General features: G+C 34.4%; 1 protein-coding gene across 1 annotated transcript in view; it reads left to right on the top strand.

The window, feature by feature from the left end:
• The window catches only part of LOC109092652 (dedicator of cytokinesis protein 1-like), a 195,070-nt gene that overhangs the window by 34,106 nt on the left and 140,198 nt on the right, over positions 1-20,766 (top strand). The window contains exons 19-25 of the mRNA XM_042768077.1: positions 1,012-1,109; positions 5,963-6,052; positions 6,714-6,814; positions 6,900-7,028; positions 9,490-9,598; positions 16,294-16,364; positions 18,647-18,753. Coding sequence (XP_042624011.1) covers positions 1,012-1,109; positions 5,963-6,052; positions 6,714-6,814; positions 6,900-7,028; positions 9,490-9,598; positions 16,294-16,364; positions 18,647-18,753 — 705 coding nt within the window. The remainder of the gene's footprint in view (positions 1-1,011; positions 1,110-5,962; positions 6,053-6,713; positions 6,815-6,899; positions 7,029-9,489; positions 9,599-16,293; positions 16,365-18,646; positions 18,754-20,766) is intronic.

The following is a 20,766-nucleotide window of genomic DNA, read 5'->3' as shown; positions in this document are numbered from 1 at the left end:
CAAACAAATATAATATGTAATATATATATGAAATTATTATTTTATGAAATGTTTTATTTTTATTATTATTTTATAAAATGTATTTTTATTATTATTAATAAAATTTTATTTTTAAATTTTAATTGATAAATGAAACTAATATATTTTATAACATTGATAAATTTTATTAAAAAAATAGAAATTTTATATATATATATTTGTTTAAATTTATATATTCATATTTTTTTTTATATAAATATAAATTTATTTAAAAATATTATATTTAATACTTAATTTGTATTATTTTTTATTTTATTTAATTTTTTTTTATATAGATTAATTGATTTATTTTTATTTTTTTTAGATTTATAAAACCACACAATTATAAACAAGTTCTAATTTTGTTTTCATTTGAAGTATGATGTCTTAGACCTAACCTACTACGACCAAGGTTTGTGTCAATCTCTCTCTATGACGGCCCTTCTAAACACAGCCCTGGAAACATCTTTTCTCACCAGGTTACGTCATTTCACTTTGGTTTGTTTTCAAGTGATTGTTGGAATGCCTCGTTTCAGGTTAAAAAGTCAGTCGCTCCTGTTGCCATGACTATCACTATGGGAGCCGCTCCGGCGGTGATGTGAGTCCTCAAGGGAACCGGCTGAACTGTAAATCTCTCCGTATCCTCCAGTCCTCAAGAGTGTTTCCCAGAGTTCCTCTATTTAACAGTCTGATTCATCCAATCATTTAAAGAGCGTTTGTGACCTCATGAATCATTGTGGGTGAATCTGTTTGTTTAATTCATGAACACTGATTGATAAACCGCTTAGCATTTTCAGTTTCTTGTTTGTAGATGTTTTTTTTTTTTTTTTTTTTTCATAATTGCAGTGAATTAAATTCATTTCTCTTGTGTTTTGGTTTTTGAGCAGTCAGACGGAGAGCTCATGTTATTCATATGTCTCTGTATGATGAATGTTTCATGTGCAGGATGGAGAGGTGAATGTGCTAATGTGGGTTCTCTCTGCTCTCCTGTAGTTGATCTCCTGGGGCTGCTGAAGTGGAGATCCAACACTAGTTTGCTCCAGCAGAACCTCCGTCACCTGATGAAAGTGGAGGGAGGCGAGGTGGTCAAGGTACGTGTGACTCTTCTGACGGACAGAGACACAAACTTGCAGCTTTCCTCCTTACCTCCGTTTGGATTCATGCAGACATTCCTGCTGCTAATGTAAACGTTTGAAGTTGGTGTGGAGACTTGCGCTTTGATTTATGATATGAAATTGTGAATGAACTCTCTGATGCACTTCAGAAGCTTTTTGCTTATTAGGTTTTTTGGAAGGCAACAGCAAAACATGCCAAGATATTTTTAGAAATTGCATTTCTGTAAGTGCTCCAGTACGGTGTGTGGTTAGGCCTGTGAAATTATAGAAATGTTCAAAATAAGCTTTTATTTTGCTTTTTGTATGTTTATGAATTTTTTATGTTTGTGTTCTCCAGGATTTAAATTAAATTAAATTAAATTAAATTAAATTAAATTAAATTAAATTAAATTAAAATAAGTTGTACGTTTTGAAAAATTAACTCATACAGACCGTTTATTTATTTTTTTCTTTATTTATTTTTTTGAATGTGTGAATTGTTAGTCTAAGTTTTAAGTTTAAGTGTTATTTCTCACTAAATCAGTTAACTCAGGTCGTTACTTTCATCATATCTAACTCAAAATAAGCTCGCTAAGGTTTGAAATTGAAATGTTCAGGAAATGTTTCAATTGTTTTCCAGGCCTGGAAGTCAGATTATTGGAAATAAAATTCATTAGAGTAACCAGTGAACTGGTTGTATATATAACCAAGTTGCTGGTTGTTCTTGTAATTAAAGCTACACATTCAGAATCGAGTGATTGTTGTAATCAGGAAGTGGAATTGGAACCACAGTCATTGAATGTCTAGTGATTTCTGTCTGTTGTAGAGTGTTATATTCACATGGCTAATATAATGCAGCATATGATTTAAAAGCCCCTCTAAGATAAGGCTAAGCTCTGTTGATTTCGTTACTTTCCCTCACGGATCAAGCGTTTGACTGCCAGTTTGCTCCTGAAGGCGGTGTGTCTCATGCAGTGATTTCTCTGGCCGTGTTTGAAGGCAAACACACTCGAGCTGTCAGCGCTGAGAGAGAAAGATGGAGGCAGAGACGTGTGCTGTAAATGTCCCCTCACCTCTCTCTAACAGATTCTGCAGCCTTTCTGTCATGTCTCTGCCACAGAAATATAAAACAGCCAAGCAGAACCATATGGCAGGTGTTTCAGATAGCTGCTGAAGACCTCCACTGCAAAAGCCTTGCAAACATTTCAAGCTGACTTGGTGAAATTTAGTACAATACAGTTGGGTCGGTTAACATTAGTTTGACTTTTTTAACTTTTATAAATATACTATTGCACATTAATTAATTAATTATCTTAAATGTTGTAATTATTCATATAAAATACTATAAAATTAAAAATATTATATCATTTATAATGATATAGTAATTGGATGGATGGATATGTATGTGTGTGTGTGTGTATGTATGTATGTATGTATGTATGTATGTAATGTTTGTTTGTTTGTTTGTTTGTTTGTTGGTTTGTTTGTTATAATTATAATTATATATATTTGTTATAATTATTAAATATTTTTGTAATTTCCATACAAGCACCCACCCACCCATAATATTTTGTGAAATAAAAAGCCAATTTTTATTAACAATATTAAATAACATGTAAAATAAAAAATAAAAAAAATAATATAAAAAAAAAAAATATATATATATATATATATTATATATATATATATATATATATATATATATATATATATATATATATATATATATATATATTTTTTTTTTTTTATATAACACATAAAATAAAAGTTCAGTTTTTTTATATTTTTTCCAAATTATTTAATATTTTTTTTTGGGGGCAGTGATGATAAATGTTTTTTGATTTTTATATAAATATTGTCTGATTGTTCAAATTATTAGATTAAATTTGTTGTAATAAATACTGTAATCACTATATGGAATTGGAACGGTGATCTTTTTACAGTATGTGTAAGAAGTAGTTTTAATTTGGGACAAGGTACAACTACAGATATATTGCAAAATTTCCTCAACTACAGAAAAACTATTAAAATCTGAGGTGTGTGTATTTAGTTGGTTGTTTTCTACTTGTTGGTTTGAAGTTGGATGTTGTTTCTGGGTGGTATTAATTTGGATGTTAATTAATACAGGTATTAATTTGAATTACAGTACGTGAGTTTCTCTCTCACACACACACGATCACACGGCAGTGCATTTATTGGCCAGACACCGAGTGAATAATTCTGCGCTCACCACCCAGAGGGACAGACACTCAGACTTCCCTTAATGTTTCCTGCAGGCGTCCCACTCAACATGATTATGTACTTTCCTCACGCTGTGTACTAAAACACCTTCCTACCACTGCCAAGTTTGGAATTGGATTTCAGCGGACGACGCAGGAGTGCTGCATAAAAGCTGTGAATGTCGTAATAATGCTGCAGAATGGCTTTTGTGTTCCTGATAGGGGTTTCTTCAGGAATCTGCCCAGATCACTCACTTCACTATAAACACACTGAAGAAAACCTCTGCCGAATGATTCAAGGGCACCGCAACTTTTAAAAGAAGCTTTTACTTCCGGTTTATTTGTTATCTGACATTTGGAGGATGGAAGCTTCTATCAGAAAATCTGAGGAGGAACTCGACATGACTTTGGGACGCAATTATTTAATAATACTATGATATAGAATAATACTTAAAATAATATATATAATTATATATATATATATATATATATATATATAAAAATAAGAATTATAAAATACATATATAATTAAAATGTTGAATGAATGAAAAATAAATAGATAAATATAAGTTTTTTAAATCACTGTTTTATACTGTATACTGTTTTTTATTTTTAAAAAAGATAAATAAATATTTTTAATTTGTAAATATTTATTTATTAAATATTTTTGTTATATAGTGATGCATTTTTTATGCAATACAAATTATACGACTTGTCTTTCTTTTCACCACTGAATCATTTACTTTTATTGTAGCTGATATGTCTGAATTGAATTTGAGAAGGAAAGCCATGAAATACTTTATAAATAATCAACAACATATTTATATTACAATTTCCTCAACGTTCATGCAAGGATGAACATAACATTAAAGTACACATTGTACAGTGTGACTCACGAGCAAATGATTCTTTTGATTCAAACGAATCAAGACTCAAAACAAGGCTCGAACTCATGAGTTGTTGCAGTTAAAGCAGTTTTAGAAAATAATAAAATGTTGTCATAAAGCACTATTGCTTTTTAGTATATTTAAATATTCTTTAGATTCTTAAAGAATCATTAACGGAATCAAGAAGAATCATTAACTTAAGTTCATAACCTGAATTGCTAAATTCTAAATTGGCATTAGTTCACATTTCTATTGCCTGCAACTCAGTGAACAAATATCCTAATAGATATTAAGTTTGCACGACTGAAGTAAACTTACTCTCCTCAGGAAGAATCATCTCTTCCTTTCATTACTATAATGTTCTCTCTACCTCCATCTCTTGCGGTTTATTTTATTTGATTGCTTAGAGTTATGTGTGTAGAGAGGCACCTTTAACACTCAGCCTGAAGACAGATTGATGACTGTTATAGACTTAGACTTTCGTATCTGTTGTGACCTGTTCTGTCCTGAATATACGGGGCAGCTTGAACGCCGTTAGTGTGAGCGGTTATTTATTTCCCCTCAAGGGCACATTCTTCCTCTCTCGCAGTGACTGTAACCAAAGGCCACGCAGCAGATGTGCCAAACACAAGCTCCCGCACTCGTCCTCAGGTGGAGCATTTCAGCTTTTAAATGAGTTTTCACACTGAATTTGTAAGTGCAGAAATGGAGCATATGTGCAAACAATCTTATTTATAAACCTCAACGTGTGTGTGTGTGTGTGTATGTGGGGGAAAGTTTTGTTTTTAAAAATTCTTTGGAAAACTTTTTTTAGAAATGTGTATTATGCATTTGTTTTCATAATGCAATATAATACACTTTGCTCTTAGTTATATACAGTATGTGGTTCTCAGGGAAAATTTATAATATTTATAATTTCGTGGTTACACATGTATTTATGATGTTTTGAGTGTATAAATAAATAAAATTAACATCTATTTCTTTGTTCCAAATGTTTATTTGTTTGTTCTTTGGTTTTATTTAAGTGTGACTTTATTTGTTTTTCATTTGTATAATTTATTTGTTTTTATTTTGTTTTTTATTTTTTTGCTTCATTTGTATAATTTCTATGTATTTATTTGTTAAATTAATTTTATTTATTAAAGCTTTAATTTTTTTCATTTGTTTGTTTTAATTTATTTTACATTTGTTATCTTGTGTCTTTGTCACCTTAGTATTTTCAGTCTCTTTTTAAATGAGAATAATTAGTTCTCACATATTAATTATTCTTTCCACTTGAAGGGACCATAATCTTGTATATATTCCTGAGTACATGCCATTTTTGCATGCTCTGTGTCATTGAGAACTAATATACTGTAGGTATTACACAGATACATTCAGTGAGATGAAAGTGAGCCGAGTGAATGAAAGTGCTGCTCTCGTGTCTGAATTGTGGCACATATAGGTCTGTGTAGCTCGATTCAAGCTGTAATTTTCTTCCTGCTGTGATGTCCTTGGTGGATTGTCATTGAGCATCAACTGAATGACAGCAGACATTACAGTGGACAGCATGTGCTTTAGATTGACAGTCCCTGAAGCTGACAGCATATCTGTTTGCACACTTACGCTTTTTCAGTAAATGATTCAGAACAAAGCACAGAGCTTTTAAAATCGTCCTGTTACACTGACCATCACACTATGCTGTGTGTGTTGTTTGTGTTCCTCTTTCATCTTGTAATCTGTGTGTGTGTGTGTGTGTGTGTAGTTTCTGCAGGACACTTTGGACGCCCTCTTCAACATTATGATGGAGAACTCGGACAGTGAGACCTTTGATACTCTAGTGTTTGATGCTCTGGTAAGATTCTCATGATATATAAAAAAAGTGTGTGTGTATATATATATAGGCTGTTGTGTAATTACTAATATTAATAGCCATGTTTCTTTCCATTTTTAAATTTGTCTTTTTAAATATTATGATTAATTTAGGCCGATGTTAATGTACATATTTTAACAGCTTAGTCTGAGTCTGATGTGTGTCATGTTCAACTAATGTCTTTTAAATATTACAATAAAATGTTATCAGCACTTCTGCTAAACATTAATTAGATTCAGTTTTAAACAAGAACTTTTGAAGTTTTTGTTTCTTGTTTAATATTTAATAGAAATGGTTTAATATAAATGTTGTATGTTTTAGTTGGAAATAATAGGAATATTTTAGGCAGAGATATATTTTTTTAATCTAAACTGCTCAGAGTATTGTGTGTTGTGCTGAATTATAGTTATAGCATGTTACCAGTACTGCTACTCTATAATAATTAAAAGTAGAATTAATATTTTTAATTTAAATTTATATAATAATAATAAATAATAAAAAAATAAAAAAAAATTAAATAATAACATTTTAATATGCATGTTTAATTTTCAAAAATGTTTTATATATATATATATATATATGTATGTATATATATGTATATATATATATTTATTTTAATAAATGTCTCTTTTGGTTTTGAAAGGTCTTCATAATCGGACTGATCGCAGACAGGAAGTTCCATCATTTCAATCCGGTTCTGGAGACTTACATCCGCAAGCACTTTAGCGCCACCCTGGCCTACACGTGAGTGGCAAATTCTGCCGTCTCTGTGTTACTCTGTGCCTTGTTTTGATTTGTAAAAACACCCTGTGTGTGGATATGTTTTCAGAAAGCTGACAAAAGTCCTGAAGAACTACGTGGATAATGCCGAGAAGCTGACGGAGCAGCTGCTGAAAGCTCTGAAGGCTTTGGAGTACATCTTCAAGTTCATCGTGAGATCCCGCGTTCTCTTCAACCAGTATGTTCTTCCTTCACATTCAGAGCTCTCATGTTTTGTTTTATTCATCTCACATCTGAGCTTTACGCATAACACGCCCGAATCCGAGGAGTTGTGCTTGTAGTCTGAACCAGGGAATGAAAGCTAGGTTGACTTGCTTTGGCAGTAGAAACTTTGGGGGCTTGAAGCACCATTATCCATTGATGACCATTAAGAAATATAAAAAATGAAAATATTGTGATTTATATTGGTGCTTGCAAAAAAAAAAAAAAAAAAAAAAAAACTAAATATAAGTGGGATTGTGGTATGGATTAGTGTGAATATTAAATAACATAGACAAGCAAAAAAAATGTAATAGTTTTTTGATTTTGTTATCAATGATTTTTGTTGTTTGTTGTTATTATTTTTAAATGATTTTTTATTTTACAGTGAAATATTACAATAATTATATTTTTTGTTTAGTGTTTTAGTGCTTAATTAGTTATTGTTTAGTCATTATTTTATTTATTTATTATTATTATTATTATTTACATTACATTTACATTTATACATTCAATTAAAAAGCAATTTGTCAAAGAGCCAACAATATTCGTATTATAGCCAACAATATTAGTAATTTTATAGCCATACTCATATATAATCTCAACTTTCTGGCCAAGTTGTGCCGCCTTACAAACAGCAAACTTGGATTATTATTATTTTTTAATTGCGCAGCTTTAATATTTGTGTTGTGCAGTGGGTGAAGGCAAGCTGATAATAACAGATAATAAATGTTGGCATATCCAGCATATATACCAAAACATATTTCTTTTCCTCCTTCGTGATGTGTGTTTCCCAGCCAATAAGCTGCAGTTAAGGCTAAGAGATGTGATAGGGTGATTTAATGGGCAAATCTGAAATGCCACACCTTCATCAAACCGAAGTACCCTTGTTTCCTGGCGGATGGAGGATGTGTTTGAGGCGGACAGGAAGTGGAACGGGCAGCAGCGCTGATTTAAGGAGACGGAGGACGTTGAGTAATGACTCAGCCTAAATTAAGTTCAGCACTGGTGATTAGCTTGTTGTGTACAGGTGAAGTATATGATGGTGTCTCTCAGGCCTGTCTGAGCAGACGATCTCAGTTCTTTAACTACCTGAATGCTCCGAGCGCCTGACACCGCAGACCGCTGTGAGAGACACTAATGAGCAGAGTCTGATCTGATTGACTTCGCTGCGCGCTCACAGACTCGACCTGCTGCTCATGCCCAGCCCGACCGCACACGTCCTCGAGTCAGAGATCAGCTAGACAGGGCTGCAGACTGCAATGGAAATGATGAGAAATATGGCCAAAAATAACAATTATCATAAGTTTGAATAGCTAACAGTGTCAGACAGGAAAAATGTGTCAATATGCGGTCTCAACAAATGTTCATTGATTTCAGTGTTTACTGCAGCTCTGCTCAGGATCTTTCTATTGCATTATTCTCATTCAGATATTTCTGATGACTTTTAAACCAGCATCTAAAAAAAAGAAACACACACACATATGTATAATATAATATGTATACAAGACATACTACCATGATTAATTATTTTGCTTTTTGCTATTTAGTTTTTTTTTTTTGTGATTTTGTGGTGAAGTATGACCATGAGTAACTTATTTATGCATAATACAATTTTTCTTATTTATTAAAAAAATCTTTACAGTTTGTTTGTTTATTTTTATTGAATTATTTTTTGCAAAATATAATTTCTTATTTTTCTATTATATTTTGGGCTTAAATAAGACCTCAACATTTCTTAAAATTTATTAATTTTGTTTTTGATTGACTGATTTTTGCAAAATAAAATGTCTTATTTTTTGTTTGATTTTGGGTTTACGGAGGACCTTGAACTGTTTTTAAACTTTGATTAAAATAATACAATTCTACCATATCTCCCCTTTACTATAGTAATTAATGTGTATAAAGCACTTCAAAATAATGAATGGTCAGCTGGAGCGTGAAGAATATTTTGGTATTTTTGACGGGCCATTAGCTAAGCGTGTGTTTGTGTGTTGATGGAGGGCCGGTCTAATGTAAACACTCCGGATGAGGTCGAGAATGTCTGACCCTCACCATAACCAGAGCACAGAAAACCAGCTGGCACTAATCTCATCAGCAAAGGCCGTCGGTGAGCGTTTAATGAAAGCGTGAGCACGGGAATCCTCCTGGTGTTTATGTGGCTCTTTGGAGCAGCGCCGAGACGCCCGTCAGCTCTCTGCCCTTCAAACTAGATTACCAAGCAATTCATCAATCTGATCAGCCTGTAATCAGGAGCTAGTTTAGAGGTGCCAGAGAACAGGTGGGAGTGTGTGTGGAATTTGAGACATTGTTTTTGATGTGGATTTGTATGGCTCCGGCTAGTTTGATGTCATAGATCTGCTACCTCTCTGATGATTTAGATGAATTGATTCTCGCCGCTCGAGCCCCTGATCATCTGCTGTTTGTGTGTTTTCCGTCAGGCTCTACGAGAACAAAGGCGAGAGTGATTTCATGGAGTCCCTGAGGAATCTCTTTGCCTCGTTTAACGCCATGATGAACAGCAGTGCTGAAGGGACCGGCGGGGTGAAGGTGAGAACGCTCTAGGAGCCGGTTTCTGATGAGCTGGATGTTTAAGTGCTGCGTTAATAGAGCATTAAGTCTAGAAAAACTAAAATATTTACACATCTGTTCATTTCACAAATGGAGCACAAAAATGAGATGTTTCTAAAAATGTTCATGCTGCTCTTTTACATATAACAAAGGCTGAAAAAGGACATTAGACGTAGGATATGTTCCAGTTCTTGTAAAGTCATATGATGCTTTATGAGAGGAAAACTTTGATTGCTATAAAAGCACCTCTCAAAATGCATTTGCACACTCATATGTTCATAATTGTTGCTTCTTAATCAGTTATGAGATATGACAAGCAATGAAATTTGGCATAATTTATGTCAAACATTACATAGTTTTGCAAAGCTCAAAACTGCCCACTTAGACAGCAAAAGAAACTCTACGTAAGAGAAGTCGTACTCTAGTTTTAATTTTTATGTGCCATTTAGGGACATTTAAGTAACATTTCTATGTCTCTAAGAAAAGTTAATAATGATTAAATATTGAATTTCACTGAAATGAATTAAGAGTCAGAACACAAACTAATGGAATATACAGTTGCTGTCATGAATATTTTTTTCGATGTTAATATATAGTCTATCGACTTGCTACAACGTCTAGAAACTCAGGATCTTTCATAGATTTAATGTTACTAACCTTGCTAATTTTGGCAAATATAGTGACTAGGTCTTCACTTTTACTTATTTATTTGACGTCTTTATGCAGTGTATTTGAATATGTAATAATATGAATGAGATTTGAGATCAGTTGTGGATTAAAAAAAAACAATTTTGGTTTATTTCTCACATCAAGGACACTTTTTAAAAATACACTACCATTTAAAAGTTTTGGATCAGTGAGATTGAATTATTGATTGATTGATTGAAGAAATTGATTCTTTTCTTCATCAGGGACAGTTAAAATTGGTCAAAAGTGACAGTAAAAACATTTATAATGTTACAAAAGAGTATATTTAAAATAAATGGTGTTCTGTTCATCTATTCTAGTAAAAAGTATCATGTTTCTGCAAAAATATGAAGCAGCACAACTGTTTTCAACACTGATAATAATGAGAAATGTTCCTTCTGAAGGATCATGTGACACTGAAGACTAGAGTAATGATGTTGAAAATTCAGCTGTGCATCACAGGAATAAATTATATTTGAAAATATGTTCAAATAGAAAACAGTTATTTTAAATTATAATAATATTTGACAATTTTACTATTTTTACTCAATTTTTGATAAAAGAAACACAGCCTTGATGAGCATAAGAGACATCTTTGAAAAACATTTTTAACTGATAAATTTAACCAAAACCAAATTTTTGAATGGCAGTGTACACTTTCATTGCATAGAAAAGAGAAAATGATAACCGCTAAATGTGTATCTGGAGGTTCTGTATCTCAGGACATCTTCCCAGAATGCTGCTCTGTTTCTTCTGTTGGACATGAATATGTATGTTTCTGTCTTTCATGTGTTGAAGTGTGTGTTTGTGTGTCTCTCTCGTCACCTGACCTCCTCCTCTGTCCACTGTGGCTCTGGCTTCGCCCTCTTTAGCTTCTCCTCAAGGTACTTTATCTGTCCTCCTCTCCTTCCATCTGTTTCTCCACTCCTCCTCCATTTGTGTGCAGTTTTTAATTTTTTTGTCACTGACCTTTCCTGTCACTCCTTTTTTTGCATTAACACACCTCTGTTCCACCACACACATGCTCCGCGGCCTCGTGGACGGGTCGTGAGTCGGCCTGGAGCGATGCAGGTCTGCCGCTGACTCAGATCTTAGTGGTTTTGTCAGAAAATTAAAAATTGATCTTAAGACGCACTGTCAAGGGAAGGAATGCGCTTTTCTCTTCACTGGCCTTGTTGCAAGAGGAAAGCTAGAGACGACGTGAGTGAAACCGCATGTCAGCTGGAAGTACATTGTGTTCACATCGCCTCACACTTATTATTTAAACAGTATGACAGTTTCAGCTTGTGCTGCTCTGTTTTTACTACCAGGGTTCGTACAAGGTGCTTAAAGTGCTTGAAGTACTTGAATTGACTTTTTCAAATTGAAGTCCTGGAAAACCCTTGAAAACTGCCATATTTACAAAAAAGTACTTTGTTTAAAAGGCAGTATATATGAAATTAGTATTAAAGGGATAGTTCACCCAAAAATGAAAATTTGATGTTTATCTACTTACCCCCAGGGCATCCAAGATGTAGGTGACTTTGTTTCTACAGTAGAACACAATTTATGATTTTTAGCTTCAGGCGTTGCAGTCTCTCAGCCGTACAATGCTTGGCAATGATCACAGAATCTATGAGAGAAAAAAAAAACATGCACAGAAAAATCCAAATTAAACCCTGCGGCTCGTGACGATACATTGATGTGTAAACACACAAAACGATCGGTCTGTGCAACAAACTGAACAATATTATTTAGTTTTTTTTTTACCTCTGATTCACACAATGTCCAAACTGTTAGAACTCTTGTGATCGCGCATCACAGCAGCAGGCGCCTGAGACATCATCTTCTTCTTGTTGTGTGAGGAGTGTCAATGGTCCATTTGAGAGGTAGGTGGCGGTAATGCACTTAAAAGTCTGTGATCTGCCATAAAGCAACGAGAAGAAGATGATGCAGGCTGCTGTGAAGCGCGTTCACAAGAGTTCTAACAGTTTGGACATTGCATGAATCAGACGTAAAAAAAAAAAATATATATATATATAAATGCTGTTCAGTTTCTTGCACAGACCGATCGTTTTGTGTCTTTACACATCAGTGTATAGTCATGAGCCACAGGGTTTAATTTGGATTTTTCTGTGCATGTGTTTTTTTATTTTCTTTTCTCTCATAGATTCTGTGACCATTGCCAAGCATTGTACAGCTGAGAGACTGCAACGCCTGAAGCTAAAAATCATAATTTGTAGAAACAAAGTCACCTAGATCTTGGATGCCTTGGGGATAAGCAGATAAACATCAAATTTAAATTTTTGGGTGAACTATCGCTTTAATTTTTCTTTTAGATAAAAACATTATTTTCTCGCAAAATGAACCATGCAGCACGTCTGATATAAAGAAAGAGCTGTTTCTCCTGGCTTTTAGCAGCGGACGAGATCTCGCAATATTACTCCTGGAGGTGAAAAGCGGTCTCACGAATCGCGATATCAGTAAAAAGTTGATTTTGTGGTAGAACTTTTGATAGTGCTTGCATTATATGGTTCAGTCTTTTATTACACGTGCTGTTCGTTTAGGTTTCATTTGGGAACATGTATAAAGTCTGACACTCTTCCTCTGGAAATGCTGTGAGTTTGGGCTGCTTTAACGTTCATCTGGGAAAACAGTGTGCGTTATCTCACTAAATTTATAACGCAAACCATTAATAAAAATATTTAAGCACAGGAGAGTACATCAACATATTTCTATTATGTGATTTGTTGTACATCGCTATTTCAAAATAAAAGTTCAAACCCTTGCTCTGAGTTTATATGGTGGCCAAATATTAAAATTACATGGAATTAAACGTTGTTGAATCACGCAGTAAAATGAAACATCACCAGGCCGTTTTCGCCCTCTAGAGGTATTTGTTATAATACATAATATTATGTATAAACATATTACACTGTTTTTTAAAAGTTGTTCAATAAAACCATGTGATTACTTAGTTTTGATTCTTTATTTGAACCAATTATTATTGTCTCATCATTAGTTTAATATATATATTTATATATATATATATATATATATATATATATATATATATATATATATATATATATAAATGTAGTCACTATAAAGCCTGTTTTTCACTTAGTTAGGTTTATTTTTATTACTTAAAAATATCAGATTACTCAGTTGTCAAAATAATCTGTATTACTTGATTACCAAGATCATCATTAGTTATGGCTCTAGATTAGTTAAATGTTTAAATGTCATTGAACATTTCTTTAAAATGTTATTAAAATACAGTCTCGTTCTAGTAAACAAGTATCTGGATTTTGTCTCATCTCGTGAGCTAAGTGTATTGTCACACCCCTAGTGTCTACGAGCATGATATAGCTCATAACTTTCTAAGTGTATGATGAAGCTTTTACTCTTCAGGTCAATCATATATTCATTAAAATATCACTTTGAACAAGGAAATAACTTTGCCATAGTATTCTTTCAAGTTGCCACAGCCATTGCTTGCTTTGCATGTGCGGCACTCTATTTGTACTATTTTGTTTTATTAGTTTATTTATTAGAATTTGAAAGATATTGTGATCGCTGATGTTAGTCCTTGAAAACAAAAAAAGTGCTAGAAAAGTCCTTGAAAGTCCTGGAATTTCATTTTGCAGTTTCTGTACGAACCCTGTTACTACACACGTCGGGTTTGTTTTTCTCTTTTCTGCTTTGTTGAGTTGTTTTAGGGGGAAATGAAGCTAAAGTGTGTCATGTGTTCACCACTAATGTTACCAAACTAAACTGAAAATAACATCCATCTATCTGTCTGTTTCTTTATTTCACATTCTGACACATTTATTACATTTTTATAATTTTTTGATACATTTTTGTATTAATTAGTTTATTAATTCATTTATTTTTACAGAATATTTTTTTTATTTATTTATGTATTTATAATTCTGAGTGATGGAACTTTTTGAGATGACATGAGGCTTTAATACTTTTTTCCATACATTTTATATACATTTTTTTTTTAATGCATCATGAATGTATTACACACACACACACACACACACACACACACACACACACACATATATATATGGGTCTTGGTATTATTATCATTGTCCATCTTATCAGTTCTTTGCCATAACATAAAATAGTCCACAGGCTTTTGTTTCCTTGCGTTGCTTGTGTTGTCCTTTAAAAACTATGTGTAATTGTGATCCAAACTCTCCAGCATCCTAAAATGTGGACAGTTGGTGTGATGTACTCCAGTAAAGTGACAAACTTTCTGTGAAGTCTGCTGTAAAACTCTCGGCCTGACTGGTGTGTTACAATTTCAAAACACATCAAATCAAAAGCAAGTTACGGCCTCAGATATTCACTTTTTTAGTAAACTCCAACACCTCATTTTGCAGCAAACTCTCAGGTTAAATCAGACGCTATGTGGGCTGCTGGGAAGAGAATATTTATCAAATGGGAAACTTCATAACCCATCCATCACTGCCTGTGTTGACTCTTGGTTCACACCGCTTTCAGACGCTTTCTTTTTTCTTTTAAATGATTTCAAAGTACGTCAGAATTTGACACCATGATGAGGATCAAACAGGAAGGAGCCGCTTTAAATCCAGATCTGTAAACTCTCAGGACTCACACATCTCTAAATGTGACTAGAATAAAACCAGACATTTATCAGCTGAATGGCAGTAAAGCTGTTTTACAATGAAGCTGTGAGTTGAGTCTTTCCTTAAACAAGGTTTTAAAGCTTCCAGACGTTGTCCTGTTGTTGATCCTGGAACAAGATTCCTGTCAAACTTTATCAAAGACAACTGAAACTACTCATACAAACCAGAAGGCTGTTGAAGCCCCAATCCTAAAATTTGACTGAATATTGTTCTTGGAATATCAGGTGAGGTCACCAAGATCAACATCCTTGTAAGTACAGATTTATACCAACTGGAGAAACCGATCAGTAGACATTCCCATTCTGCTGAAATCTGCTTGTGTAGTGATCGATTGTTTTAGAAATTTATTTATTAAACATTCTGAAACTTTTTTTTTTTTTTTATTAATTAATTTTTAGACATTTTGTTTGTCTAAAACTTTTTTTTTGAACCGCTGTATCTCATATTCTGTTTGTATTTATATTTTATTAATTGTTTGTTTGGTTATATTTATTTATTTATTTATTATTTAGACATTGTATTTAACATTCTTAAACTTTAGATTTTTTTTCATTTATTAATTTTTTTAATTTTTTTGTTTTACATATTGAAACTTTATTATATATATATATATATATATATATATATATATATATATATATATATATATATATATATATATATTTATATATTTACAGACTATGTATTTCACTTTCAGATAAACTTTAGTTGGACATTTATTTATTTATATTTCAGGCAATGAACAGTTTCTATTGTTTGTTGCGTTTTATATATTTATTTATATCATTGCGTTGCATTATGATAAGTGTTATTTGCTTGTTTGGACCATTTGTTGGTTGAGAGTAAGTACGAGCTCAGATTTCTAGATGAGTGTTTGTCAGTAGTGTTAAATGTTAAGAGAAGCAGTTAGAGGAGGAAACACGCGTGTTCATGGCTCATCTGTGCTCGCTTTATTGATGGGGGTGTTGGAGAGTATTTTAGTATTTGTGTTTTATGACCATCTTCTCTGCTTGAGCTTCATCTTTCATTGACCGTTCGCTCTGCACAGCTGGATTTGCTCTGAGCGCAGAGGGGCTGATGAGAATTATCAGCAGCCAGTGTCTCTGATGATCATCAAACGAGGCTCTTGACACCTTCATGTCGTTCCTTAAACAATGTGAAGTCACTCCGATTCCTCATTGTTCATCCTTACAGAGTATGGACAGCACAATTCAGCAGAAATTTACACAGTCCTCTCAAATGCTTTTTTCATGCTGGCTAACTCAGATTTCCCCCTCTTGTTCCATGTTTTAAAGGATTTTTAGAGCATTGATCAAGCTGATATGTATATTTTGTGAATTGCAGGGTGCTGCACTGAAATACGTCCCGACTATCGTCAATGATCTGAAACTGGTCTTTGATCCAAAGGAGCTCAGGTGAGTTTATCAGACATTGTTCATGTTTATATCTTTTTGGAATAAAGATTTTTATTAACTGTTGTTGTTAGTAGCATGTTTTAATACTGGCATGTTTGCACACGGGCAAAAGTATATAATGAGTTTAAGGAAAAGTGAGTGTTTTTTAGTGTTGATGTGTTTTTTTTTTTTTTTTTTTTTTTTAGTTGAAATGATGTCATCTGGCTAGTAACTGTATCGGCTTAGAATTACCCTTATTTGACTTTTAGTTTTTCACTTCTACAATATCGCTCTGCTCAAAATTGTCGCTCATCCTGTCTCTCTCTCTTTCTCTCTCTCTCTGTCCTCATGTCTCCCTGCCGGTCCCGTCTCACTCTCCTTGTCTCTCTCTCTGTCCTCATCCTGTCTGTTTTCTGTTTTCTCTCTCACAAACAAAACCCAATATTGTTATCCTCACCCTGTCTCTCTTTCCCCATGTCTCTCTCTCCTGGTCCTCACCCGTCTCTCTCCTCGTGCCTTTCATCTCCTCCCGTGTCTCTCCTCGTGTGTCTGTCTCCATCTAAGTGACTCTGAGGGGCTGCTAATGAAATCAGGTCTGAGTAGTTGAGTTCTTCAGTCTGATGCTCCTCACACACGTTTCAAACACATCATCAACATCTTTCTGTTTTGTTCATGTGTCATTAAAGTTACCGTGTCGCTTTGCCGCTCAAGTCTTTCTCGCACGCTTTAGATTCAACACACAATCAGCGCAAAATTATCCCGTTGCCGTGGAGATGCGGCGGTCACTCGCCCATCCTGTCTGTTGGTCTGGATAATGCATTCCTCCCTGAGTGGCATTATAATGGAGTTAGGCGGCTCTTGTGATGGCTAAATTTACTACACACACACACACACACACACACACACACACAGTAAGAAATGATGGCAAGAATCCCGCTGCTTCTCAAAAGTTTAGCTGATGACGGCCTTTCCTCACCAAACCAATTTTCCTAGACGTGACATTTTGTATCAGCGGGATTCTTGTCAGATTCCCTGAGTAATTTGTGTTCTTGTTGTGTTTGGTGATGTTTCATACTGAGAGCTGTTGAATGCTTGTGTGCATGCAGCTAGTGGTCAGCTGATACGGGTTGGTCAGTAGCTGATGGTGTGTTTAGTTTAGTGGTGTATTTAACAGCTGGTTGTCCTCAGATGTGCCAGATAAACACTTGAGCTTTGAGATCCATCTGTGTCCTGACTGAAGTGACCTCTCGCTGTAATTGTCTTCCCACTTTGCAAAGCTTCGTTCTGTTCTTCTCGTCATCGCTTGTTCTTTAATCCTGCTGGTTCTTTCTCTGTGTTGGAGAGCTTGGTGTGGTTAAGAGGATTTCAGCCCCTGCTGTGTCTCTTCAGTCTCCTGTGCTTCTCTCCACTACCAGAGAATAAACCTGGCCTCTTTCCCTTTTCCCACTGTCCTTTGTTTCCCACCTTGTCTTTTCCCTTTCTGTTCTTTTCCCTTTACTTTCCACCTTCTTTCCTCGTTCAACTTTCTCTTTCCGTTTGCTTTCCTTCCTGTTTGCATTCCTGTGATGACAGTAATGTAATCTCTTTTTATGTTTATTTTTTTTTTCACAGTTTAAACAAAAATAAGTCATTTATCTGTTGATTCTCCTAAAAAAGTAAAACCACAGATTCTGAACAGGAAGCATCCTGAGCAATAGTTGGGGACGAGACTTTTGTTTGACCGACCAATGATGGAAGAGCCAGTTCAGGTGCTTCAGGAAATGTGTTAGGAACTTTTGACTGTCATTGAGGACAGAAAAAATGACCGGAGGCCTGGTTAGCACACACGGTGTTAGCATTGTGCTGTTTGCTCAGAGTTCATTGTCACAGAAGTGTGTTTGACCAGCAAGAGAGGTCACGGGTTCCACATACACACACACACACACACACACACACACACACACACACAGAGACCAAACAAACGCTGAATGAGGCCATCTCTGAATTCTGTCATCGTCTGCCAGACCTCTCTCATCCCGCTTTCTTCAAGTGCCAGTTCTTTCCACAAAAAGAGCTGCTGCTCTCCTGTTGTGCCCTGGGCTCGAGTGTGTGTGTGTGTGTTGAGATGAGGACAGAGAGGTGTAGCCCTCGGCACTTAGTATGTTTTAGAAATGAGCTGTCACTTCAGCAGCAAGTAGAGATGAGAAGAGAGACATGCACAAACACTTTCACACACCTGTTAGTGTTAACTAAGTTCTAGTTGTGCAGTTAAAAGCAGTGCTGACCCCCCCTCTTTCTCTCTCTCTCTCTCTCTCTCTCTGCAGTAAGCTGTTCAGTGAGTTTATTCTCAAAGTTCCTCTGGGGCGTCTGGTGAAGCAGAAGTTGAACTGCATGATTGATGTCGTCCACAGCGACCTGTTTACTCAGCATGGTATGTACACACAGACAAACACACACATTCTCTCTAAAGGTCCCTTCATGCTGTGAGCTGCATGAGACGCTGTGATTGGTGCATGTTGTAGAAGTGCATCTCTTCTGATATTATTGATGGTAAAATATGAGGCCTTATTTTTACAGTGCAGTGGTAGAACCTTTTTAACTTGACCCGCCCAATAGAAATTGGTTATTTATATATATATATTTATTTTATTTTACTTTTAATATACAAATTAATCAGTACCCATATTAGTCTCTATTTTCCCATTCAGACTTTAGTAAAATAAAATAATTTAGTTAACTTTATTTAACTTTAGTTAACTTTAAATGACCTGGCCAGTATGAATTTCATTGCATTGCATTGCAAAAGTATTAGCATAAATAAGAAAATTAAATTAGACAAAAATAAAATATGTATGTATGATCAGTTAGCAACTTGTGGCAACTTATGTTTTTACATTACTTTAACACACCAAAATGAGTTGAGCAATTTCAACTTTTTTTTTAAGTTACTTGAGATTCAACTTGATATTTAAAGTCAGTTTAATATAAATTAAGTTGAAATTACTTAATAAATTTGATCATACTCAGAAATTTAAGGCAGCAACTTTTTTAAGTTAAAATTAGTGAATTTTATTTTTTGCTGTTTTTCTCTGCTGCTTCACAACTCGTTGAAACTGACTTTGCACTCATTTTTGGGTTGCAGCTTATTAGTTAAGAATCATTCATTATATTGTATTAATGTCTGATTTAAGAAGCACATGTAATTGCTTAACCACCCTTTGATATGATACAGTTGTCTGCAGAAAGTTCTGTATTGGGACATTTCTTGCAGAAATCCAGGTAATTCTCATGAATGTTTGTCAGTGGCATGTATGATGCAGTGTGTAAGGATGTTGTGTGTGTGTGTGTGTGTGTGTGTGTGTGTGTGTGTGTGTGTGTGTGTGTTAAAGCAGTGACATATGGCAGCTCTGTGGGTAGACTGTAAGTAGGTGCACGTCATTCAGCAGTAATTATCTGTGGATGTGTCTCCTGTTCTGATTCAATTAAAACACTCATCACGCGTCCTTGCACACTGTCATGTGCTTCAGTCTCTCGCTCTTGTAAGGAATGACATAAAGAATTCAGGATTTAATGAATGTGACCAATAAATAATTTGATTCATTTCCAGATAATTGGATTATTTGGTAAATAACTCTGATTGTAAAATTATAATGAATATTATTTTTGTGAATTATTACTCCTTTTTGTAAGAGTTCTCGTGTACAGTGAATTAATATACTATAACTTATTTTTGTAAGCTGGTTAAATAATATTTTAGCTGACTGAATTTATAGAATTTTTTGTCTGGGTTTGTCATTTCTTCAGAGCTCATCGCAGTGCTTTGAAAGCAGCTGCTGGTCTTTCTAACTCTTTGAGATTTGAGAAGTTGTTGAGCTGGAGATCTTTTTTTGTCATGTCATCACTCGTCTCAGAGTGTGTTTGCGGCTGCTGATTCCTCCAACATGCACTTTCCAGTGCCAACAGATCCACTGGAATAAATTACCCACAAATGGGCCTGTCTAACCTGAACAAATGTGTTGAGCGCTCGCGGCTGGTGTCACTTGTTGTTTTTCTGAGCTGTGTGTGTGTGTGCGGTTCATTGCACTTCGGCACAGATTTGTCAACTTCCATTTATTCATTTATAACAGATTTAGCTAATGTAAACTTCACATGATTGTTGACTCGCCCAGATGACGTGTTTCCAGAGGATTTCACTTTTTGTTTCAGTCTAATGAGCGTTATTCTGAAGTTAATTTCTGAATTCTGTCTGACAGCATGCTAATATGCATTTTTAATGGTTGTTTTCCAAGGTGAGCGAGCATGACTATTACTAACGCTCATTCTTGAGGTCAAGCACCACTCACATTTTCTTCAGAAAATTCAAAATGTAGTGTTTAAATTGGTGCCATGCTTCAATATGAAATCGTGGACAACTATAAAGCCTGTGATTAAATGCTTTTCACTT

Source organism: Cyprinus carpio, chromosome A12, assembly GCF_018340385.1.
Source record: "Cyprinus carpio isolate SPL01 chromosome A12, ASM1834038v1, whole genome shotgun sequence".
NCBI classification, from domain to species: Eukaryota; Metazoa; Chordata; class Actinopteri; order Cypriniformes; family Cyprinidae; genus Cyprinus; species Cyprinus carpio.
Note: the sequence above shows the minus strand (reverse complement) of the source record. Positions and strands in the feature narration are given on the sequence as shown.